This window comes from Anolis carolinensis, chromosome 2 (assembly GCF_035594765.1).
Source record: "Anolis carolinensis isolate JA03-04 chromosome 2, rAnoCar3.1.pri, whole genome shotgun sequence".
NCBI lineage: Eukaryota > Metazoa > Chordata > Lepidosauria > Squamata > Dactyloidae > Anolis > Anolis carolinensis.
Window position 1 is genome coordinate 4,643,174 of NC_085842.1, and position 20,033 is coordinate 4,663,206.

The 20,033-nt window shown below is 41.7% G+C and overlaps 2 protein-coding genes across 3 annotated transcripts in view; one reads left to right on the plus strand and one right to left on the minus strand.

Annotated features, from left to right (window-relative positions):
* On the minus strand, positions 1 to 13,231 carry LOC103281591 (oocyte zinc finger protein XlCOF6). Of its 2 annotated transcripts, none has more exons than XM_008123485.3 (4): positions 13,093 to 13,231; positions 9,646 to 9,741; positions 8,006 to 8,132; positions 1 to 2,752 (listed from the first exon to the last, which is right to left on the minus strand). In XM_008123485.3, the coding sequence occupies exons 3-4, from the start codon at positions 8,115 to 8,117 to the stop codon at positions 840 to 842; spliced, it is 2,025 nt and encodes a 674-aa protein (XP_008121692.2). In that variant the 5' UTR covers positions 8,118 to 8,132; positions 9,646 to 9,741; positions 13,093 to 13,231; the 3' UTR covers positions 1 to 839. The 2 variants fall into 2 exon arrangements, with proteins under 2 accessions (XP_008121692.2, XP_062828963.1); XM_062972893.1 differs by having other exon boundaries at positions 9,616 to 9,741.
* LOC134292272 (zinc finger protein 160-like) overlaps positions 13,184 to 20,033 on the plus strand; it is a 17,283-nt gene continuing 10,433 nt past the window's right edge. The window contains exon 1 of the mRNA XM_008123484.3: positions 13,184 to 13,242. The gene's annotated coding sequence lies outside the window, so the exon portion shown is untranslated. The remainder of the gene's footprint in view (positions 13,243 to 20,033) is intronic.

Here is a 20,033-nt window from a genome sequence, read left to right on the forward strand (position 1 = left end):
TAACAAGTAACAGTATCTTTACTTCAGTTCAAAAGATCAAACAGATCAAAAATAAATACAGCAGTCTCTCTGAATTCACACAGAGAACAGAGGGAATATACCGTCCTTTTATACAGTCTTTAAATATGCCTCATTTGCCTTATAAATAATCAGGCTTCGGAGAGTATGGCAGCCATTTCCTTTCTGACCAATTTCCAGTCAGCTGCTCTCTTCCCTCTCTGAGATGAAAGTGGCAGTTAAAACAGTTTGCCTCAGCACCAAGCTAGAGACAGCAGCCAATCAGAATCCTGGCTCCTCACTGGCTCAGCCAATCAGCTGTTGACACATGCCCTTTCCAGTTAACTCGCCTCTTTTACAAACCCTCACAGTTTCTGGCAAGGATTTTATAACCGACATTTACTCCAATCTTCTCCCAATTTACTCCAATCTTCTCCCACTTCTTTTCCTAATGGAGGTGGACAGGGAGGTTTAAACTCAAACTGATGTATGCCGCTCTTCATCCCATATGTAAAAGCTGGCAGGTGGAGAGGGGCCCCTACACAGATCTTGAACAAGCCCCAACTTTGCTGCCTCTTACTAGGAGACAGGAACCTGGGATAATTCCTTCAATACTGCCAGAAAGAGCAATTAATTCATTCAACACAGAGACCCTGTACTGATGAAACAATTCCCTTCTCACGCATAAAGCGGTACCTAAATTTTCTACTTGACAGATGCAACTGTCTTTCAATCTGCTCAGGTCAACAGCGAGCTAGGCTATTAAATGGTCGGGAGCTCAATCCGACCCAAGTTTTGATCTTATGACCTCTCAGTAAGTATCGATTTATTGCAGCTGGCTACTAACCATACAGAAGTTTCTCCTCTGTATGAATTTTCTGATGTGAACGCAAATGCTCATTGCGAGTGAAGTTCTTTCCGCATTCCACGCACATGTACGGTTTCTCTCCTGTGTGGGTTCTTTGATGTAAATACAGAGACCCACTATTAGTAAAGCTCTTCGCACACCCCGTGCATTTATACGGTTTCTCTCCCGTGTGGGTTCTCCGGTGGGAGTGCAGGTGCCCACTCTCCCGGAAGCTCTTGCCACATTCGGGACACGTGTACGGTTTTTCTCCTGTGTGGGTCCTTTGATGGGACTGCAGATGTCCACCCTCGCGGAAGCATTTTCCACATTCCATGCACTTGTAAGGCTTCTCCGCTGTGTGGATTCTCTGATGCGCATGCAGAACCCCATTAGAAATGAAGCTCTTCCCACATTCTGTGCACATGTATGGTTTTTCTCCTGTGTGGGTTCTTTCGTGTACACACAGAGATCCATTCTGTTTGAAACTCTTCCCACAGTCCGTGCACTTATATGGCTTCTCTCCTGTGTGACATCTTTGATGTTTATGCAGATTGTCACTCCGACTGAAGCTCTTTCCGCATTCCGTGCATGCGTAAGGTTTTTCTCCCGTGTGCGTTCTCTCATGTAAACACAGAGATCCACTCTGACTGAAGCCCTTTCCACACGCCAGACACATATATGGTTTCTCCCCCGTGTGGGTTCTTTGATGTGAATCGAGATTTCCGCTGTTGGTGAAGCTCTTTCCACACTCAGTGCACGCGTAGGGTTTCTCCCCTGTGTGAGTCCTTTGATGCAAATGCAAGTGTCCATGTCGGCGGAAGCTCTTTCCACATTCATCACACGTGTAAGGTTTCTCTCCCGTGTGGGTTGTCTGATGTGCATGTAGGTAACCTTTGCGAGTGAAGCTCTTCCCACATTCCATGCACATGTACGGTTTCTCTCCTGTGTGCGTTCTTTGATGTAAATCCAAAAGTCCGCTATTACTGAACCTCTTTCCACAGTCCACGCATACATAAGGTTTCTCCCCCGTGTGGGTCCTTTGATGCGCATCGAGATTTCCCCTGTTAGCAAAGCTCTTTCCGCATTCGTTACATATATATGGCTTCTCTCCAGTGTGGGTTCTTTGGTGTGACTGAAGACTTCCGATATAACCAAAGCTCTTTCCACATTCCGGGCAGTTGTACGGTTTCTCTCCGGTGTGGGTCCTTTGATGTTTGGCACACGATTCGCTATGGCTGAAACGCTTCCCACATTCCATGCATTGATAGGGTTTCTCACCCGTGTGGGTTCTGAGGTGCGAACGCAAGTTTCGATCCCGACTGAAGCACTTTCCGCATTGAGTGCAGATATAGGGTTTCTCTCCTGTGTGGGTCCTTTCATGTGACTGCAGAGACCCACTCTGGCTGAAGCTCTTTCCGCATTCCTGGCACGTATAGGGCTTCTCCCCTGTGTGGGTCCTCTGATGCGACAAGAGACTCCGACTCACGCTAAAGCTCTTTTCACATTCCAGGCATTTATATGGCTTCTCCCCTGTGTGGATTCTTTGATGTAAATACAGATTTCCACGCTGACTGAAGGTTTTCCCGCACTCCATGCACTGAAATGGTTTCTCTCCTGTGTGGCTCCTGCAGTGTGCATTCAAAAGCCATGTATCTTTGAAGACTTTCCCACAGACAGGACAGTTTTCTTTTCTTTCTCCTTTGGGGTCTTCCTGTAACGTCAGGACTTCACAGCCGTCATACCACTGAGAAGCAAACGGATTCGTCCTTCCGGTCTGTGAAGGGTTTCCTTCATCCCTTTCCGTTCTTTTTTGATATTCCAAAATCTCTCGGCTTGTTTGATGCCGTCTTATTTCCGAGGATATTAGAGCTGCTTCCAAATCATTCTCACTCTCTTGCTCGTTTTCAGCTTGAGGAAGAAGGAAAAGAAAATCACATTAGGGTTTGTGAACATTATGTTTTGTTAATGTGGGATTTGTGTATTAGTAGTGTTTAAATGAAATTTGTGTCTAGCATGTATTGCATCATCCAGGAAATGCTATAGTGTGTAAAGAGTTAATTTGGTAAGAAGCTGTATTGACTTTGGATGTGTGGCTGGAGCCAGATAGGAGTGTCCAGACTACAAGTGTGTTTGTATATTGCTGATTGCATCAGATGAGAGATGTTTTCTGCCTGCTGAGAAGATCTGTGCTGTTTGCCTAGAGTGAAAGTCCTATGTCCATCGTCTGCAAGTCTGTTTGTCTTTTCCAGTAAACTTTGTAAATACTTTTTAACATCGTCTCTGACGTTCCTTCGTTCTGCACTCAACTGACATCTTACATCTGCTGCTAAGCTGCGCGCATTACTCTGACATGTTTAACATCTGTTCAACATCTTTATTAATGTGTTGTCGAAGGCTTTCATGCTGGAATCACGGGGTTGTTGTACGTTTTCCGGGCTGTATGGCCATGTTCCAGAAGCATTCTCTCCTGACGTTTCGCCCACATCTATGGCAGGCATCCTCAGAGGTTGGGAGGTACCTCTCAACCTCTGAGGATGCCTGCCATAGATGTGGGTGAAACATCAGGAGAGAATGCTTCTGGAACATGGCCATACAGCCCAGAAAACATACACAACCCTCTTTATTAATGACTTAGATCAGTGGTTCTCAACCTGTGGGTCCCCAGGTGGTTTGGCCTACAACTCCCAGAAATCCCAGCCAGTTTTCCAGCGGTTAGAATTTCTGCGAGTTGTGTCAATGTGTGAGAGGCTAATTGAGACATACACATTTTCTCTGTCTCAATTCCTCTCCTTCTGAAGATCTGGCGATCTGTCCAGTCTCACAGAAAGAATAAACTCTCATCAGTCAGATGTCAGCCGAAGTCGGCGGTTCTGAGCTTTATTGATGTTATTTACAACTATGTACAGACGCAGAGCTAACACACGTCTTTTCTCCAGCAGAATTAATGGTGTCTAGCAAAGAATCTTATCAGTAAACTTAGCGCCTCCCAAATTTGTTACCAGGTGAGTGTACAGCGGAATCAGCAGCGTCCAGTTAACACCATGTGCAAAAGACTCAGACCAGGCAGAGGAATTGAAAGAACAAAAGGAAACTTTACTTGTTGAGTTGAAGTTAAATAAACAGTTCAGCAATCTTACAATATCCTTGTAGTTGCATAGGATCAATAACTAATCAATCAGCATTCAAAATATATCCAGCATAGCATATTTAAACAGCTACTTGACCGTAGCTATAGAGAGCCTGTCTTTTTCTGTGCTCTCCCAACAAGCTCAAATTCCAACTGACAAATCCAGCCATCTGCCAGCAAACTGATACATTGTTTGAGGCGTGGCTAGCCTCTGCAAAAAGAGCTCAGCTCTCCTTTTGCAGAGATCTCTTGCAAACATCTCTGCAAGGATTTCTTTACACACACACACACACATAGCAATTTGGCGCAATAAAATTCCATTCTCAGTGACTGCATTCCTGTCACTCTAGGCAGTAAACCTACTTCTATGAACTTAACCATTCCTCTGCTGGAATGCTTACTGAAGCATTGCACACTTACTCTAGCTTTAACAATAAGTGAACATTTCACTATATCAGGGGTCCTCAAACTTTTTAAGTGGAGGGCTGGTTCATGGTCCCTTAGACTGTTGATGGGCCAAATTAGAAAATTCCTATGCACACTGCAAATGTCTTATTTGTAGTGCAAAAAAACAACAACAGCAACAATGAAAGAACAGTACAATATTTAAAAATAAAAACAATTTTCACCAACATAAACCTATCAGGATTTCAATGGGAAGTGTGGGCCTGCTTCTGGCCAATGAGATAATCAAGTTAAATAGGATTGTTGTTGTTGTTGTTGTGTGCCTTCAAGTCATTTCAGACTTTGGGCAAGCCTGTCTAAAACTGAGAGCAGGGGCCAGGTAAATGACCTTGGAGGGCCACATCTGGCCCTGGGCCTTAGTTTGGGGACCCTTGCACTATATTAACCATTACTCTGACAAGTTGAAGGCCAAAACATCTGGGGACCCACAGGTTGAGAACCACTGACTTAGATGAAGGGTTCGAAGGCATGATCATCAAATTTGCAGTCAGGACCAAATTGGAAGGGAGAGCCAATACTCCAGAAGACAGGAGAAGAATTCAAAATGATTTTAACAGATTAGAGAGATGATTGGCCAAAACCAACCAAATGAAATTCAACAGGGACAAATGCAAGATACTCCACTGAAGCAGAAAAAGTGAAACGCAAAGAGACAGAATGGGGGACGATCCCTGGCTCGACAGTAGTACGTGTGAAAAAGATTTTCGAATTCTCGTGGACAACAAGTTAAACATGAGCCAACAATGTGATGCGGCTGCTAAAAAAGCCAACGGGATTCTGGCCTGCATCAATAGGGGAATAGCATCTAGATCCAGGGAAGTCATGCTCCCCCTCTATTCTGCCTTGGTCAGACCACACCTGGAATCACACTGTGTCCAATTCTGGGCACCACAGTTCGAGGGAGATGTTGACAGGCTGGAAAGCGTCCAGAGGAGGGCGACTAAAAGGATCAAGGGTCTGGAGAACAAGCCCTATGAGGAGCGGCTTAAAGAGATGGGCATGTTTAGCCTGCAGAGGAGAAGGCTGAGAGAGAGGAGACATGATGAGGGCTATGGTTTAAGATGTGTGAGAGGGGAAGTCTTAGGGAGGAGGGAGCAGGCTTCCTTTCTGCTGCCTTGGAAACTAGGACACAATGGAGCAATGGGTTCAAACTACAGGAGAGGAGATTCCACCTGAACATGAGGGAGAACTTCCTCACTGTGAGGGCTGTCCAGCCGTGGGACTCTCTCTCTCTGCCTTGAAGTGTGGTGGAAGCTCCTTCTTAGGAGGCTTTTAAGCAGAGGCTGGATGGCCATCTGTCGGGGATGCTTTGAATGCGATTTCCCTGCTTCTTGGCAGAATGGGGTTGGACTGGATGGCCCACTAGGACTCTTCCAACTCTAGGATTCTTTGATTCTAACTTGAGGACTGCCTGTATATAACCGCACACTGAATGAGAGGTCTTACCATGCATTTAACCATGCTTGTATTTGTTTGGATATTGGAGCTGGTGAGGAATGCCGTTTTTTTCTCATCATCTTGGAATCCTATCTTGGCCTGGTAGATGGATGACTAGCTGCAGGAGGAGTTTATAATATAGCCAGAAGCTGCAAGGTCATTCTCATGAGCAACGTAAGAGGAAGGGGAAAGAGGGATATCCCTGCAATGTTTTGATTAGCCAAGAAATAAGGAGGAAACATGCATAAGGAGAGTGTTTTCTCTAATTGACAAATAATGCGAAAGTCCTTGAAAAGTTGAAATGCTTTACCTCTTCCTGCTCAAGCAAATCAAGCCTGAACTCCCCTCGCTAGAAGTATATGTATACACATATACACATCAAACACATACACTTATAAAAATACATATATACATATATATCTTGCACATGTATATACAGATATATACATGCACATGTACACACACATATATACATATACATAGAAACATGCACATGTACACATACACATATATTTATATATATATATAAATGTGTGCACACACATATATACATACGCATACATACATATACATGCACACAAATATATATATACACACATATATGTACACATGTATATACAGATATACACATGCACATGTACCCACACATATACACACATAGAAACGCAGACATGTACACATACACATATATGCATACCATATGCATACATATACACATACACTTATAGAAATACATATATACATATATACATGCACATATATACAGATATACACATGCACATGTACACTCATATATACATACACATCTAAATGTACACATGCACATATATGCATATATATCTGCAAAACCTTGCTCTTCCGACAAGCTTTCAATGGGTGAAAAACTCAGGGCTATATCTGTTTTTATTGTTGCTTTTATTGTTGTTTTTATTGTTTTTATTGTTATTTTAAAGCTAAGGGTATTGTTTTAATCTATTCCTGTAAACCGCTCCGAGCCAAACTGGGAGTAGCGGTATACAAGTCTAATAAATAAATAAATAAATACATACATACATACATACATATACAAATGTGCACATTCATATATATACATGTGCATACATACATACATATATATATATATACATACATACACACAAATATATATATATACTGATATATACATAAACATATATACATATACAAATACACATACAGTATGTAGTCAAACACATAAATGTACACACATATATACATACACATACATACATACACAACAATATATACAGATATACACATACACAAATATACATACAGAAATATGCATACGCATATATGCATACACACACATTGATTTATTATTTATTATCTTTAAATAATAATAATAATAATAATAATATAATAATAATAAGTTTATTTGTATCCCGCCTCCATCTCCCCCGAAGGGGACTCGGGGCGGCTTACAGAAATATCAGATACAAAAACAATGATAAAATATAAAACATCAGGACAAAAACAAAAACCAATAAAAAATATACACAATAAGTTAAAAAACACAACGCAGAATTAAAACATCAGGTTAAAAACAATGAGGTTGCAACAGTAGATAAGCAAAGTGTACGGTGCACATTATGGGTAACAAATTCATAAATAGATAAAGTGCATTAGAATCATTTAAGGTCACATTATTTATACCCTGTCTTTCTCCCTGTATGTATGCCTATGTATGGCGTACTTTGAAAACATGATGGGATGACACGGCTCTTTGAAAAAAGATAATAATGTCGAGTGAAGTGGAAAGTAACAGGAAAGGAAGGAGACTGTATTTCAGATTAATGATCCCAATCAAGGAAAATACAGTCGTCCTGAGTTTACAAGAGAAAGACAAGACTCTGGATGATTGGGAGTCTAGGAGGCCTCTCATTCATAAAGTCACCATCAGAGCAACCAAGATGATCAAAGGTCTCAAAACCAAACTTTTAAGAGGATCAAAGTATTGGACTTGAGAAGTTTAGTCTACAATATCGCTTCCTTTCTCAGATTCCTTTTGGCAAGGTGGTGGCCTCAAAGAACATAGGGATGATGGATAATAAAGCAAAGGGATTCATCCTTCTCTGGGTCAATATCCACTGAAGTCAAAAGGGATTCCTTACCCACAGAGGTCACTTCGCCATCGTCCTCCACCTTGACATCCTTGCAGAGGTCCTCCTGGCCTGGATCCAGAAGATCCCATTCCGGCTTCACAAAACACATAGTCATCTCCATAGAAGGAACCTAGAGCTGAAAGGGTGAAAGCATAGGACACTGAACCAATAGACAGCAATCCAGTTCAAACAGTATAACTGAACATTCATCTAAAGCAGTTCAAAACATTAGACCAGGAATGGGCCAACTTCAATTCTCTGGGTGTTTTGGACTCCTGCAATTTCCCGCAATTGGCATAATGACGACTTGGACTGGCCCTGAAGTATTATTTGGATGGTGTGATTTTAATTGATGTTTTAATTGTTATGATTTCAACGCATTTGTTTATTTATCAATATGTATATGTGGAGCCCCCAGCAGTGTAGTGGGTTAAGCCACTGAGCTGCTGAACTTGCAGACAGAAAGGTCGCAGGTTCGAATCCGGGAAGCGGAGTGAGCTCCCGCTGTTAGCCCCAGCTTCTGCCAACCTAGCAGTTCAAAAACATGCAAATGTGAGTAGATGAATAGGTACCACTCCAGCGGGAAGGTAATGGCGCTCCATGCAGTCCTGCCAGCGGCCACATGACCTTGGAGGTGTCTACGGACAACACCGGCTCTTCGGCTTAGAAATGTAGATGAGCACCAACCTCCAGAGTTGGACACGACTAGACTTAACGTCAGGGGAAAACCTTTACCTTTACCCTATATGTATATGTGGCATCGAATTGTTGCCCTTGTAAGGCTGCCCTGAGTCTCCTTTCGGGTTGAGAAGGGCAGGAGACAAATGTGATAAATAAATAAATAAATTTCTAACAGATGATGGGCATCCCTAATAGCAGAGGGAAACTATCTCCACACCTGACTAGTCTCTCTCCATGGAATACGAGGGGTACCATCTTGTAATAATAATAATAATAATAATAATAATAATAATAATAATAATAATAAGTTCCTGTGAATTTTCCAGGCTGTATGGCTATATTCCAGCAGATAATGAGGGGTATAAATATGATGATGATGATGATAATAATTTGATTTTGTGTTGTCGAAGGCTTTAATGGCCGGGATTACAGGGTTGTTGGATGTCTTTCGGGCTGTGTTGCCATGTTCCAGAAGTATTCTCTCCTGACGTTTCGCCCACATCTATGGCAGGCATTCTCAGAGGCTGTGAGGCATGGATAAACTAGGCAAGGCAAGGAAAAAAAAATATATCTTGTGGAGAGTCCACAAAAAATTTGATTTTTGATTTACATGACTATTGCTACTATATGTCAATTCTGTATCTATGTTTGGTGCAGGTTTTTATATTTTTGCGTTTTTCATCTTTGTAAATTATTGTATATATTTTATGTTCATATATTTTCGACTTTTGTTATACCTTGCATTGAGCCATCAGGAGAGGTGGGTAATAAATAAATATTATTATTATTATTATTATTATTATTATTATTATTAGCATTCGCATTAACATTAGCATTTTTCCTCAACACAAAGAAAGCAATTCATAACCATTATTTTAAATTACATTATAAAAATGTAGTTAGCAACACAATGTAGGTTTTAACATAAATATAAAAACCAAAGAACAGGTCATTGAGATGAATCCCACAATTCTCTTTCCTGGTCTTCCTCATTGGCATCTGGAATGTTTACAAACAGATCTGTTTTGATTTCGTCCAAAGCAGGACTGAAGCCCCCGTTGATCCTGCAGAGGAAAACAACAGACACAGATATAATTAAATTTATTTGTAATGAACACATCTAAAAGAACTTTATGATATTGCAATATGGCTGATATGGTCTACTGCCTTTCCCTGCTTCTGGTCTTTTTTGGCCAAAGGTGATGTTGAGAGACTGTGGTCTGGACTTTTGGCCATTAGTCTATGGGAGTCTTAACATGAATAAGACTCTTAATGTGAATAAGACCACCTCACCCACACCATAGGAAATCTGCTACAAAACAGGAGCTTTTCTGTTGAGTTCCAGGATCAGAGAAGCAGAAGAACGGCCTGCCTCAGGAAAGCGTGCTTGCTCCATCTATGTTTAACATTTACACAAATAATCAGCCACTGCTAGAAGGGACAGAGAGTTTCATCTATACCAGGGGTCCCCAAACTAAGGCCTGGGGGCCGGATGCGGCCTATCGAAGCCATTTATCCGGCCCACGGCACAAGGGCAGAAGGGGGTTGGGGTAAATGATCCAAGGGGTCTCTTCTTCTCTTACAACCCTATTATTATTATTATTATTATCATTATTAACATTGAGGCTGGGTGGCCATCTGTCAGGGATGCTTTGCTTGTGCTTTTGGTGCGCAGAGGCAGAAGGGGGTTGGACTAAGGGTCTCTTCCAACCCGCTTTTTTATTATAAGTATGACACAGCAAACAAGATAGATCTGCTGGATTTCGTTTCACAAAATCACAAGTCGAACACTTCCCAAGTGTCTAGGACTGTGTGATGTATTTTCGGATGATGCGCGCAGATCCCAGTAGGGTGGCCTTCTGCAGTTGGCAGATCGTAATTTTGTCAATGTCTATTGTTTCCAAATGCCGGCTGAGATCTTTTGGCATGGCACATTTTTTATTATTATCATTGTTATTGTTATTATTATTATTATTAACATTGAGGCTGGGTGGCCATCTGTCAGGGATGCTTTGCTTGTGCTTTCAGTGCACAAAGGCAGAAGGGGATTGGACTCAATGGCCCAAAGGGGCTCTTCCAACCCTCTTTATTATTATTATTATTATTATTATTATTATTATTATTATTATTATTTATTAACTATTATTGCTCAGTGGCCAACTATAGTCCGGCCCGCCAACAGTCCGAAGGATCGTGAACTGGCCCCCTGTTTAACAAGTTTGGGGACCCCTGATCTATGCTGACGATGGTGCCATCACTGCTCAATCCGGGAACTTTGAAATGGTTGAACAGAAGCTCTCCAAAGCTTTAGGTGCTCTTATTGCCTATTACAGGGAAAACCAGATGACTTCTAATCCATCTAAGACCCAGATGTGTGCTTTTCATCTTAAGAACAGACAAGTATCTCGAGCTCTGAGGATGACCTGGGAAGGAATCCCAATGGAGCATTGCAGCACAACAACATACCTGGGAGTTATTTTATTTATTTATTTATTTATTTACAGCATTTATATTCCGCCCTTCTTTCTCACCCCGAAGGGGACTCAGGGCGGATCACAATATACATATAGGCAAACATTCAATGCCTTTTAACATAGAACAAAGACAAGACAAACATAGGCTCCAAGCGGGCCTCGAACTCATGACCTCCTGGTCAGAGTGATTCATTGCAGCTGGTTGCAGCTGGCTTGCTCTCCAGCCTGCGCCACAGCCCGAGCCAGTTACCAGTCTCACAGCAACACCAGAGGCACTCAAGAAAGTGGCCAAGCTTCTGGTCGAAAGACATTTAGTATCATGCCAAGTTTTTAACTTTGTGATTTTTCTATGCATTATAATTATATTTCCGATTCGCTTCTGATACAATAAATAAACAAACCGTAAATAAAAACTTGAATCCATTAAACACGCACAGACAGGATTAAAACACAAAACAAAAACAATCATTGCTCTAAATTATCATGATATCATAGAAGCCCAGGGATGGAAGAGACAGATCCCAAGGGCCATCTAGTCCAACCCCATCCTGCCTTCATGCAGGAAAACAAAATCAAAGCACTCCTTACAGATGGCCACCCAGCCTCTGCTTTTAGAAGTCTTTAAAGCATGCCTGGACCAACTTGGGCCCTCCGGGTGTTTTGGACTACAACTCCCACAATTCCTAACAGCCTACCGGCTTTTTTTTTCATTTATTTGATTGGACAAGATTGTAACCAATCTAGAGACTACAACAGTTTTATGTTAAGACTTATGTGAAGGGTTGCCTTGTTGTACATATATACGTTAATAACTGTTTTTTTACCTCGATTCAACGCTGCGACAACTATTTTGATTGTTATTAAGTCAACAATAAGACCTTATCTGGTTTTGATTTCTATTTGACAAAACTGACACTGAAACTATAAAGAGGAATAGTTTTTCCATAATACCTTTGTAAGTGTTGCTGAGTGTATTCCTTTATGTTAAGAACCATACTAATGTAGTCAAAGTGAATACAGGTAGTGGATACCTAAAGTAAAGTATTCATTGTAATATATACTATTAGTAAATGTAAGAGATTCTAGAGGGCTATGATCTACCACTGTTTCTAATAAAATCCAATTTTGATTGATGTTAATAAGATACCACAATCCCCTTCTTTGGCAGCTTGTATGACAAGTGCCACTAAAAGTTGTTTATATAGAAGATAATATTACATTACTAACATAGTACAGTAGAGTCTCACTTATCCAACATTCGCTTATCCAACGTTCTGGATTATCCAACGCATTTTTGTAGTCAATGTTTTCAATACATCGTGATATTTTGGTGCTAAATTCGTAAATATAGTAATTACTACATAGCATTACTGCATACTGAACTACTTTGTCAAATTTGTGGTATAACATGATGTTTTGGTGCTTAATTTGTAAAAACATAACCTAATTTGATGTTTAATAGGCTTTTCCTTAATCCCTCCTTATTATCCAACATATTCACTTATCCAACATTCTGCCGGCCCGTTTATGTTGGATAAGCGAGACTCTACTGTACTCAAACATTACATACCATACTTTCCTTTTTACGTTTCACTGTAGATTATAGACATCTGCGTTTTGAGGGCTTTGATGGTGCCTTCCTGTACAGCAAAAGGGGGCTGGACTAGGAATATAGAAGCAGAGGCAGGCTGGCCATCTGTCGGGTGGATTTTGATAGTGCCTTCCTGTATAGCAAAAGGAGGCTGGACTGGATGGCCTTGAGGTCTCCCTTCCAAGCTTAGGATTCTATAAACAGAGGCAGGCTGGCCATCTGTCGGGAGGGCTTTGATGGTGCCTTCCTGTACAGCAAAAGGGGGCTGGACTGGATGGGGGCTGGACTAGGTTTCTATAAACAGAGGCAAGCTGGCCATCTGTCGGGAGGGCTTTCCCCTCCTTACTTACCTCTCTCTTCCTTTGCAGAGAGCCCTGCAGGAGGAAAACAAGCAGAGACAGGAAGAGGCGGGGCTTGTTGCCTGTGGCCGTCAATCCCGCTCTTTCCCGCTCTGATGCCGCTTCCGGTGTGGCGTGAGGAGAATTTCTTCGGTGGGGAAGGTAAGGGGGCTCTCTCTCTCTCACTCTATAATATAATTGCTGTATATAATAATGTGATAATGTAATTGTAAGAATATCATGTAATTCTAATATAATAAATATATAACAATATGGCATGACAACAATAATATGCCTATGATTTTATGTAGTAGAGTCTCACTTATCCAAGCTAAACGGGCCGGCAGAAGCTTGGATAAGCGAATATCGTGGATAATAAGGAGGGATTAATAATTACTGTATTTACGAATTTAGCACCAAAATATCACAATCCAGTAGAGTCTCACTTATCCAGCATTTGCTTATCCAACGTTCTGGATTATCCAAGGCATTTTTGTAGTCAATGTTTTCAATACATCGTGATATTTTGGTGCTAAATTCGTAAATACAGTAATTACTACATAGCATTACTGCCTATTGAACTACTTTTTCTGTCAAATTTGTAGTATCACATGATGTTTTAGTGTGCAATTTGCAAAATCATAACCTAATTTGATGTTTAATAGGCTTTTCCTTAATGCCTCCTTATTATCCAAGATATTCACTTATCCAGCATTCTGCCGGCCGTTTATGTTGGATAAGTGAGACTCTACTGTACTTACTTACCCTGTTTCCCCGAAAATAAGACATCCCCAGAAAATAAGACCTAGTAGAGGTTTTGCTGAATTGCTAAATATAAGGCCTCCCCCGAAAGTAAGACCTAGCAAAGTTTTTGTTTGGAAGCATGCCTGCTGAACAGAACACCAGAGCATGCAAGATTGGTAAATGTACGTATTATAGATCGTTGTACATGGAAATAATGGTAGTAACAAGAAATTCTTGATAGGATTCACAGTTTGTCTGGTTATGCTGGTTTACTGTATATTATATAATACATGTTCGTCTTTTGTTCAACAATAAATGTGAATTCTTCTTCATGGAAAACTAAGACATCCCCTGAAAATAAGACCTAGTGCATCTTTGAGAACAAAAATTAATATAAGACACTGTCTTATTTTCGGGGAAAAGGTACTTAGGTGATCCCTCGTAGCCCGAGGATGATGGTCCTCCAAGTGTACTGGATGTGGCTGTGGTGGCTGTGGAGTCCTATTCATGACCTGCATGTTCTTCCGCAGTGAGGACATTGGTTTCCAGGTGGAAAGGTGGTCCCGCTTTCTCTTGGCACGTTTCTCCATTTGTGCCTCTTCAACCACAGCACTGCTGTTCACAGCTGACCTCCAATTAGAGCACTCAAGGGCCAAGGCTTCCCAGTTCTCTCTTGGTGTCTGTGTCACAGTTTTTAAGTTTGGCTTTAAGCCCATCTTTCAATCTCTTTTCCTCTCCACCAGCATTACATTTCCTGATCTCGAGTTGGGAGTATAGTAACTGCTTTGGGAGATGGTGATTTTTGGGCATTCGGACAACATGGCCAGTCCAGCGGAGTTGAGAGTCGGATGTGACTAGACTTAATGTCAGGAGAAACCCTTTAGTTTTACCTTATAATATCTATATATATTTTGGCCTAGGACAAAACAACAAAAATACACATCCCAGAAACACTAAACTTGGCAGCACAACCCCTCATCCATGCCTCTACGTTCATACAACAAAAAGCTCCAGCTACTCCAGAAAACGGCTAGGCTTTGAGATTGCAAGGCTATTCACTGCTATTCCACCTGGCCAACAAAGGATTCCCATAAGCCATAGCAACGCGTGGCCGGGCAAAGCTAGTAATAATATATAATAATGTGCTGGAGAATAATGTCCCTCCTGCAGAGACAAAATTTTTGCAGTTCAATAAACTTTTTCCATATTTTTGTGATAGAATTAGGAAGTGACATTTATAACCCAGGAACCAAAAATGTGTTACACGATGTAACGTAAATACTTCTCTTAGAGATGATTTGCCCATGAATGTCCTTAATATCCCACTAGTGTCGTTAACAGCTCCCACCGGCCCCATTCATTGATGATGGCGCAGGCTGGTGAGCAGCCATCTGCAGCCAGCTGCAACAAATCACTCTGACCAAGAGGTCATGAGTTCGAGGCCAGCTCCTGCGTTTGTCTCTGTCTTTGTTCTATGTTAAGGCATTGAATTTTTGCCTTATATGTGTAATGTGATCCCCCCTGAGTCCCCTTCGGGGTGAGAAGGGCAGACTATAAATACTGTAAATAAATAAATAAATATAAATTGTTGCCTGTGTTCCCTGATTTTCTGTAAAGAACAGGACTGGGGCTCATGTTCAACTTGTTGTCCACAAAGACTCCAAGATCCTTTTTTACATGGACTGTTGTTGAGCCAGGCACCACCTGTTTACAAACTTGATAAGTATGCTCTCTAAACCTCCACCAAAGTCATTCATAAAGATGTCTGGGACAGGATGAGAAAGTCTGTTCAGCGCCTTCCAGGTCGCCCAGTCTTCTGTGTGCCCAGGAGGGAGTTTCTCATCCAGTACCAGTCACTGTTTGAGATTCTAAGTTTTAGCCTGCCACTTTTGGACTCTCGCTTGCTGTGGTATTCCTGCGATTGTCTCTGCAGATCTTAGGAAGCCGTTTGTTGATTTAAAGTGTTGGCATGCTGGCTGATATCCGAACAGAGGATGGGCCGGAGATGTCCATGCCTTGGCCCTTTAATTACTGGCAGCTACTTCCCGACAGATGTCATGTGGTGCAGTACCGGCTAAACAGTGTAATTTCTCCAGCGGTGAAGGGCGTAGACATCCTGTGATAATGTGGCATGTCTCATTAAAGCCACATCCACTGTTTTAACGTGAAATGTATTCCACACTAGGCAAACGTACTTAGCAACAGAGTAGTAAAGTGGAAAGGCAGATGTTTTCACTGTGTGTGGTTGTGATCCCCAGGTTGTGCCAGTCAGCTTTCATATGATATTATTTCTAGCACCCTCCTTTTGGTTGATAGTCAAGCAATGCTTATTGTAAATCAGAGCACAGTCCAGAGTGACTCCCAGGTATTTTGTTGTGCTGCAATGCTCCAGTGGGATTTCTTCCCAGGTAATGCTCACAGCTTGAGAATACTTGTCTGTTCTTAAGATGGATTAGGGGTCAGCTGGTTTTCCCTGCAATAGGCACTAAGAGCACCTAAAGCTTTGGAGAGCTTTTGTTCAATCATTTCAAAGTTCCCTGATTGAGCAGTGATGACGCCATCGTCAGCACAGATGAAATTCTCTGTCCCTTCTGACAGTGGCTGAACGTTTGTGTAAATAATAATAATAATAATAAGTTTATTTGTATCCCGCCTCCATCTCCCCCGAAGGGGACTCGGGGTGGCTTACAGCAAAATCAAAATACAAACAATGATAAAATATAAAACATCAGGACAAAAACAAAACCAATAAAAATATACACAATAAATTAAAAAACACAACGCAGAATTAAAACATCAGGTTAAAAACAATGAGGTTGCAATAGTGGATAAGCAAAGTGTACGGTGCACATTATGGGTAACAAATTCATAAATGGATAAAGTGCATTAGAATCATTTAAGGGCACATTAGGTACGGTAGGGAGGAGTCCTGAGTAATATTGAGGGAGTAAGCACGCTCCCTGGAGGCAGGCTATTCTCATCACAGTCAGTGAAAATATTTTTACTTGGCAGCTGAAGGAAAGCAAGATGAAGTAATCTTGTCTTCCTAGGCATTTAATGTAATAAATGTAATAAATAATAATAATGATGCTCATCTTATGAGCTTGAGAATGTGGTGAGTCAGAAAGAAGGACTTCCCAGAGGATCTTAGCACTAGGAGATATCCATGAAGGGTTGTTTGCATTACCAAAGATTAGGGTTTCTTTCTTTTCGGGTCCTTGACTATTTTGTGGAGGATCTCCTGGGTCCAGTCCAGAGAATTATCTACCGTGTTTCCTCGAAAATAAGACAGTGTCTTATATTAATTTTTGCTCCCAAAGATGTGCTAGGTCTTATTTTCAGGGGATGTCTTATTTTTCCATAAAGAAGAATTCACATTTATTGTTGAACAAAAAAAAATGAAAATTTATTATATACTACACAATAGTTGTCATCACAAACCAGACAAACTGTGAATCCTTTCACGAATTTCTTGTTACTACCATTATTTCCATGTACAATACTCTATGGTACATACATTTACCGATCCTGCATGCTCTGGTGTTCTGTTCAGTAGGCATGCTTCCAAACAAAAACTTTACTAGGTCTTACTTTCAGGGGAGGCCTTATATTTAGCAATTCAGCAAAACCTCTACTAGGTCTTATTTTCTGGGGATGTCTTATTTTAGGGGAAACAGGGTAGGAAGATAGCCTCACTAGGTAAGGATACCTTCTTGGGATGCAGCCTTAGAAAAAGATGTCCTCTGAGTCACAGTGTGCCAGTTTGCCCAGTTCAAAGAAATTGCCAGACTTCAGTACCAGCTCCTTCTCTCCCAATCCCAAAATCTAGCTGATGTTGAGAGAGATGAGACACCTATTTCTCTTATCTATTGCTTCCCTCTCACTAAGTCCCACATCCTGATAAGAGTTAGGGAAGGGATCTATTTCAGGATGGTTGGAAGAGAAGGCTTTCTGTCAATTATTCATCAGAGGAAGGGGAATTCATGATTTAGATCATGCATGGGCCAACTTTGGCCCTCCCTCCAGGACTTCAACTCCCACAATTCCTAACAGCCTATCAGCTGGGTTACACTGAGATTTTTTGGGCTGTATGATCATGTTCCAGTAGCATTCTCTCCTGATGTTTCACCTGCATAATATTAAGCATATTCAGAGGTTTGTTCAGAGGTCTGTTGGAGGTGAGGGAAGTGGAGTGCATATATATCTGTGGAATAACGTACAGAGTGGGAGAAAGAAGTAAGTGTGATTGTTGCGATTAGCAAGCTTGTGTAGCATTGTGAAGCCTTGCAGCTGTAAAGTGAATCAGCGAGTATTTATTTATTTATTTATTTACTACATTTATATCCCGCCCTTCTCACCCCGAAGGGAACTCAGAGCGGCTTACAAATAATATTTACATACAGTGTATTATATCAATAGCACAGCACAACACTAGTAGTATATACCAGCATATTGCACCACACCAATATACTGGTAATTAATGTTATTATATTGTAGTATTATTAGTATTATATTGCATTATTTGCATAGAGGTAGCCTGGCTGTTGTTTGCCTGGAGGCATCCTCTTTTTGGGCGGTGTTAACTGGCACTTGATTGTTTGCTGTCTGGGGTTCCCCTGATTCTGAATACTGTTCTTTATTTCCTGTCTTGATTCTGGTGTTTTTTAATATTGATGAGCAGATTTTGTTCATTTTCATAGTTTCCTCCTTGCTCTTGAAATTGTTTTACATGCTTGTGGATTTCAATAGCCTCTCTGTGTAGTCTGACATGGTGGTTTTTAGAGTGGTTCAGCATTTCTGTTTTTCCACTCACCTCCTTATATCCCTTATTGCTCAGTTGTTAATGTTTTATTTGACTTGTGTTGTTGTGTCTGGGCATGGCCCCATGTGAGCCGCCCCGAGTCCCTTCGGGGAGATGGGGCGGGATATAAGAATAAAATAATAATAATAATAATAATAATAACCCTGGACCGTTTCCATGGAGACCCTTGGTCCTGGTCAGCTCTCCCTTGCTTCAGGTGTGTTACCAGCCAAGCATGACCTACTTTCATGGTTCCCCACAACACCAGGAAAGGAGGTCATGACAGTTGGAGCTCTTCCAGCAGGTCATTCCACAGTCTTGGGGTGGATGAAAAGGTCCTCTGGGTGATGGTTGCCAGTTGGGTTCTGGCTGGTTGGAGTAGGCGTCCTCCAAAGAACCCCAGTGTCTAAAGGGCTGTGGATTATATAATCAATCCTGTAGGTAACCTGGCCCAAAACATGTAGGGCCTTAAAGGTTATATCCAATGCTTTACCTTGAAATTAATTGACAACCAGTGAAGTGATTTTAGTATAGGGGCAATATGCTCACTCCTAGATATTCCTGCAGTCAATCTAGATGGCATGTTTTGAACTACTGTAATTGCAGTTTCTCAGCTTGGTACAGAAGTAATGAAATGCAAAGATACAGAATGAGAGATGCCTGGCTTGACAGCAGTATGTGTGAAAAGGATCTTGTAGTCTTCATTGGGAGGAAGGGGAACATGAGCGAACAATGTGATCTGGCTGCAAAAAAAAAAGCCAATGGGATTTTGGCCTGCTTCAAGAGGAGTCTAGTGCCTAGATCCAGGGAAGTCATGCTACCCCTCTATTCTGCCTTGGTCAGATCACACCTAGAATCACACGGTGTCCAATTCTGGGCACCGCAATTGAAGGGAGATGTTGATAAGCTGGAATATAGAGGAGGGTGACTAAAATGATCAAGTGTCTGGAGAACAAGCCCTGTGAGGAGCTGCTGAAAGAGCTGGGCATGGTTAGCCCGCAGAAGAGAAGGCTAAGATGAGACATGATAGCCATGTACAAATACGTGAAGGGAAGTCATAGGGAGAAGGGAGCAAGATTTGAGGGGAAGTCATAGGACGGAGGGAGCAAGCCTGTTTGCTGCTGCCCTGCAGACTAGGACGCAGAACAATGGCTTCAAACCACAGGAAAGGAGATTCCACCTGAACATGAGGAAGAGCTTACTAACTGTGTGAGAGAGCTGTTCAGCAGTGGAACTCTCTGCCCCGGAGTGTGGTGGAGGCTCCTTCTTTGGAGGCTTTTAAGCAGAGGCTGGATGGCCATCTGCCAGGGTGCTTTGAATGCAATTTTCCTGCTTCTTGGCAGGGGATTGGACTGGATGGCCCATGAGGTCTCTTCCAACTCTATGATTCCAAGTACCCCAAAATATG

Bases quoted from the DNA above. Each gene is read 5' to 3' on its own strand.
- LOC103281591 (XM_008123485.3), bottom strand. From the start codon at position 8,117: ATGGAGATGACTATGTGTTTTGTGAAGCCGGAATGGGATCTTCTGGAT. The intron at 2,753-8,005 runs GTAAGGAATCCC...TTCTTCCTCAAG, and splicing joins TGGCGAAGTGACCTCTGTGG to CTGAAAACGAGCAAGAGAGT.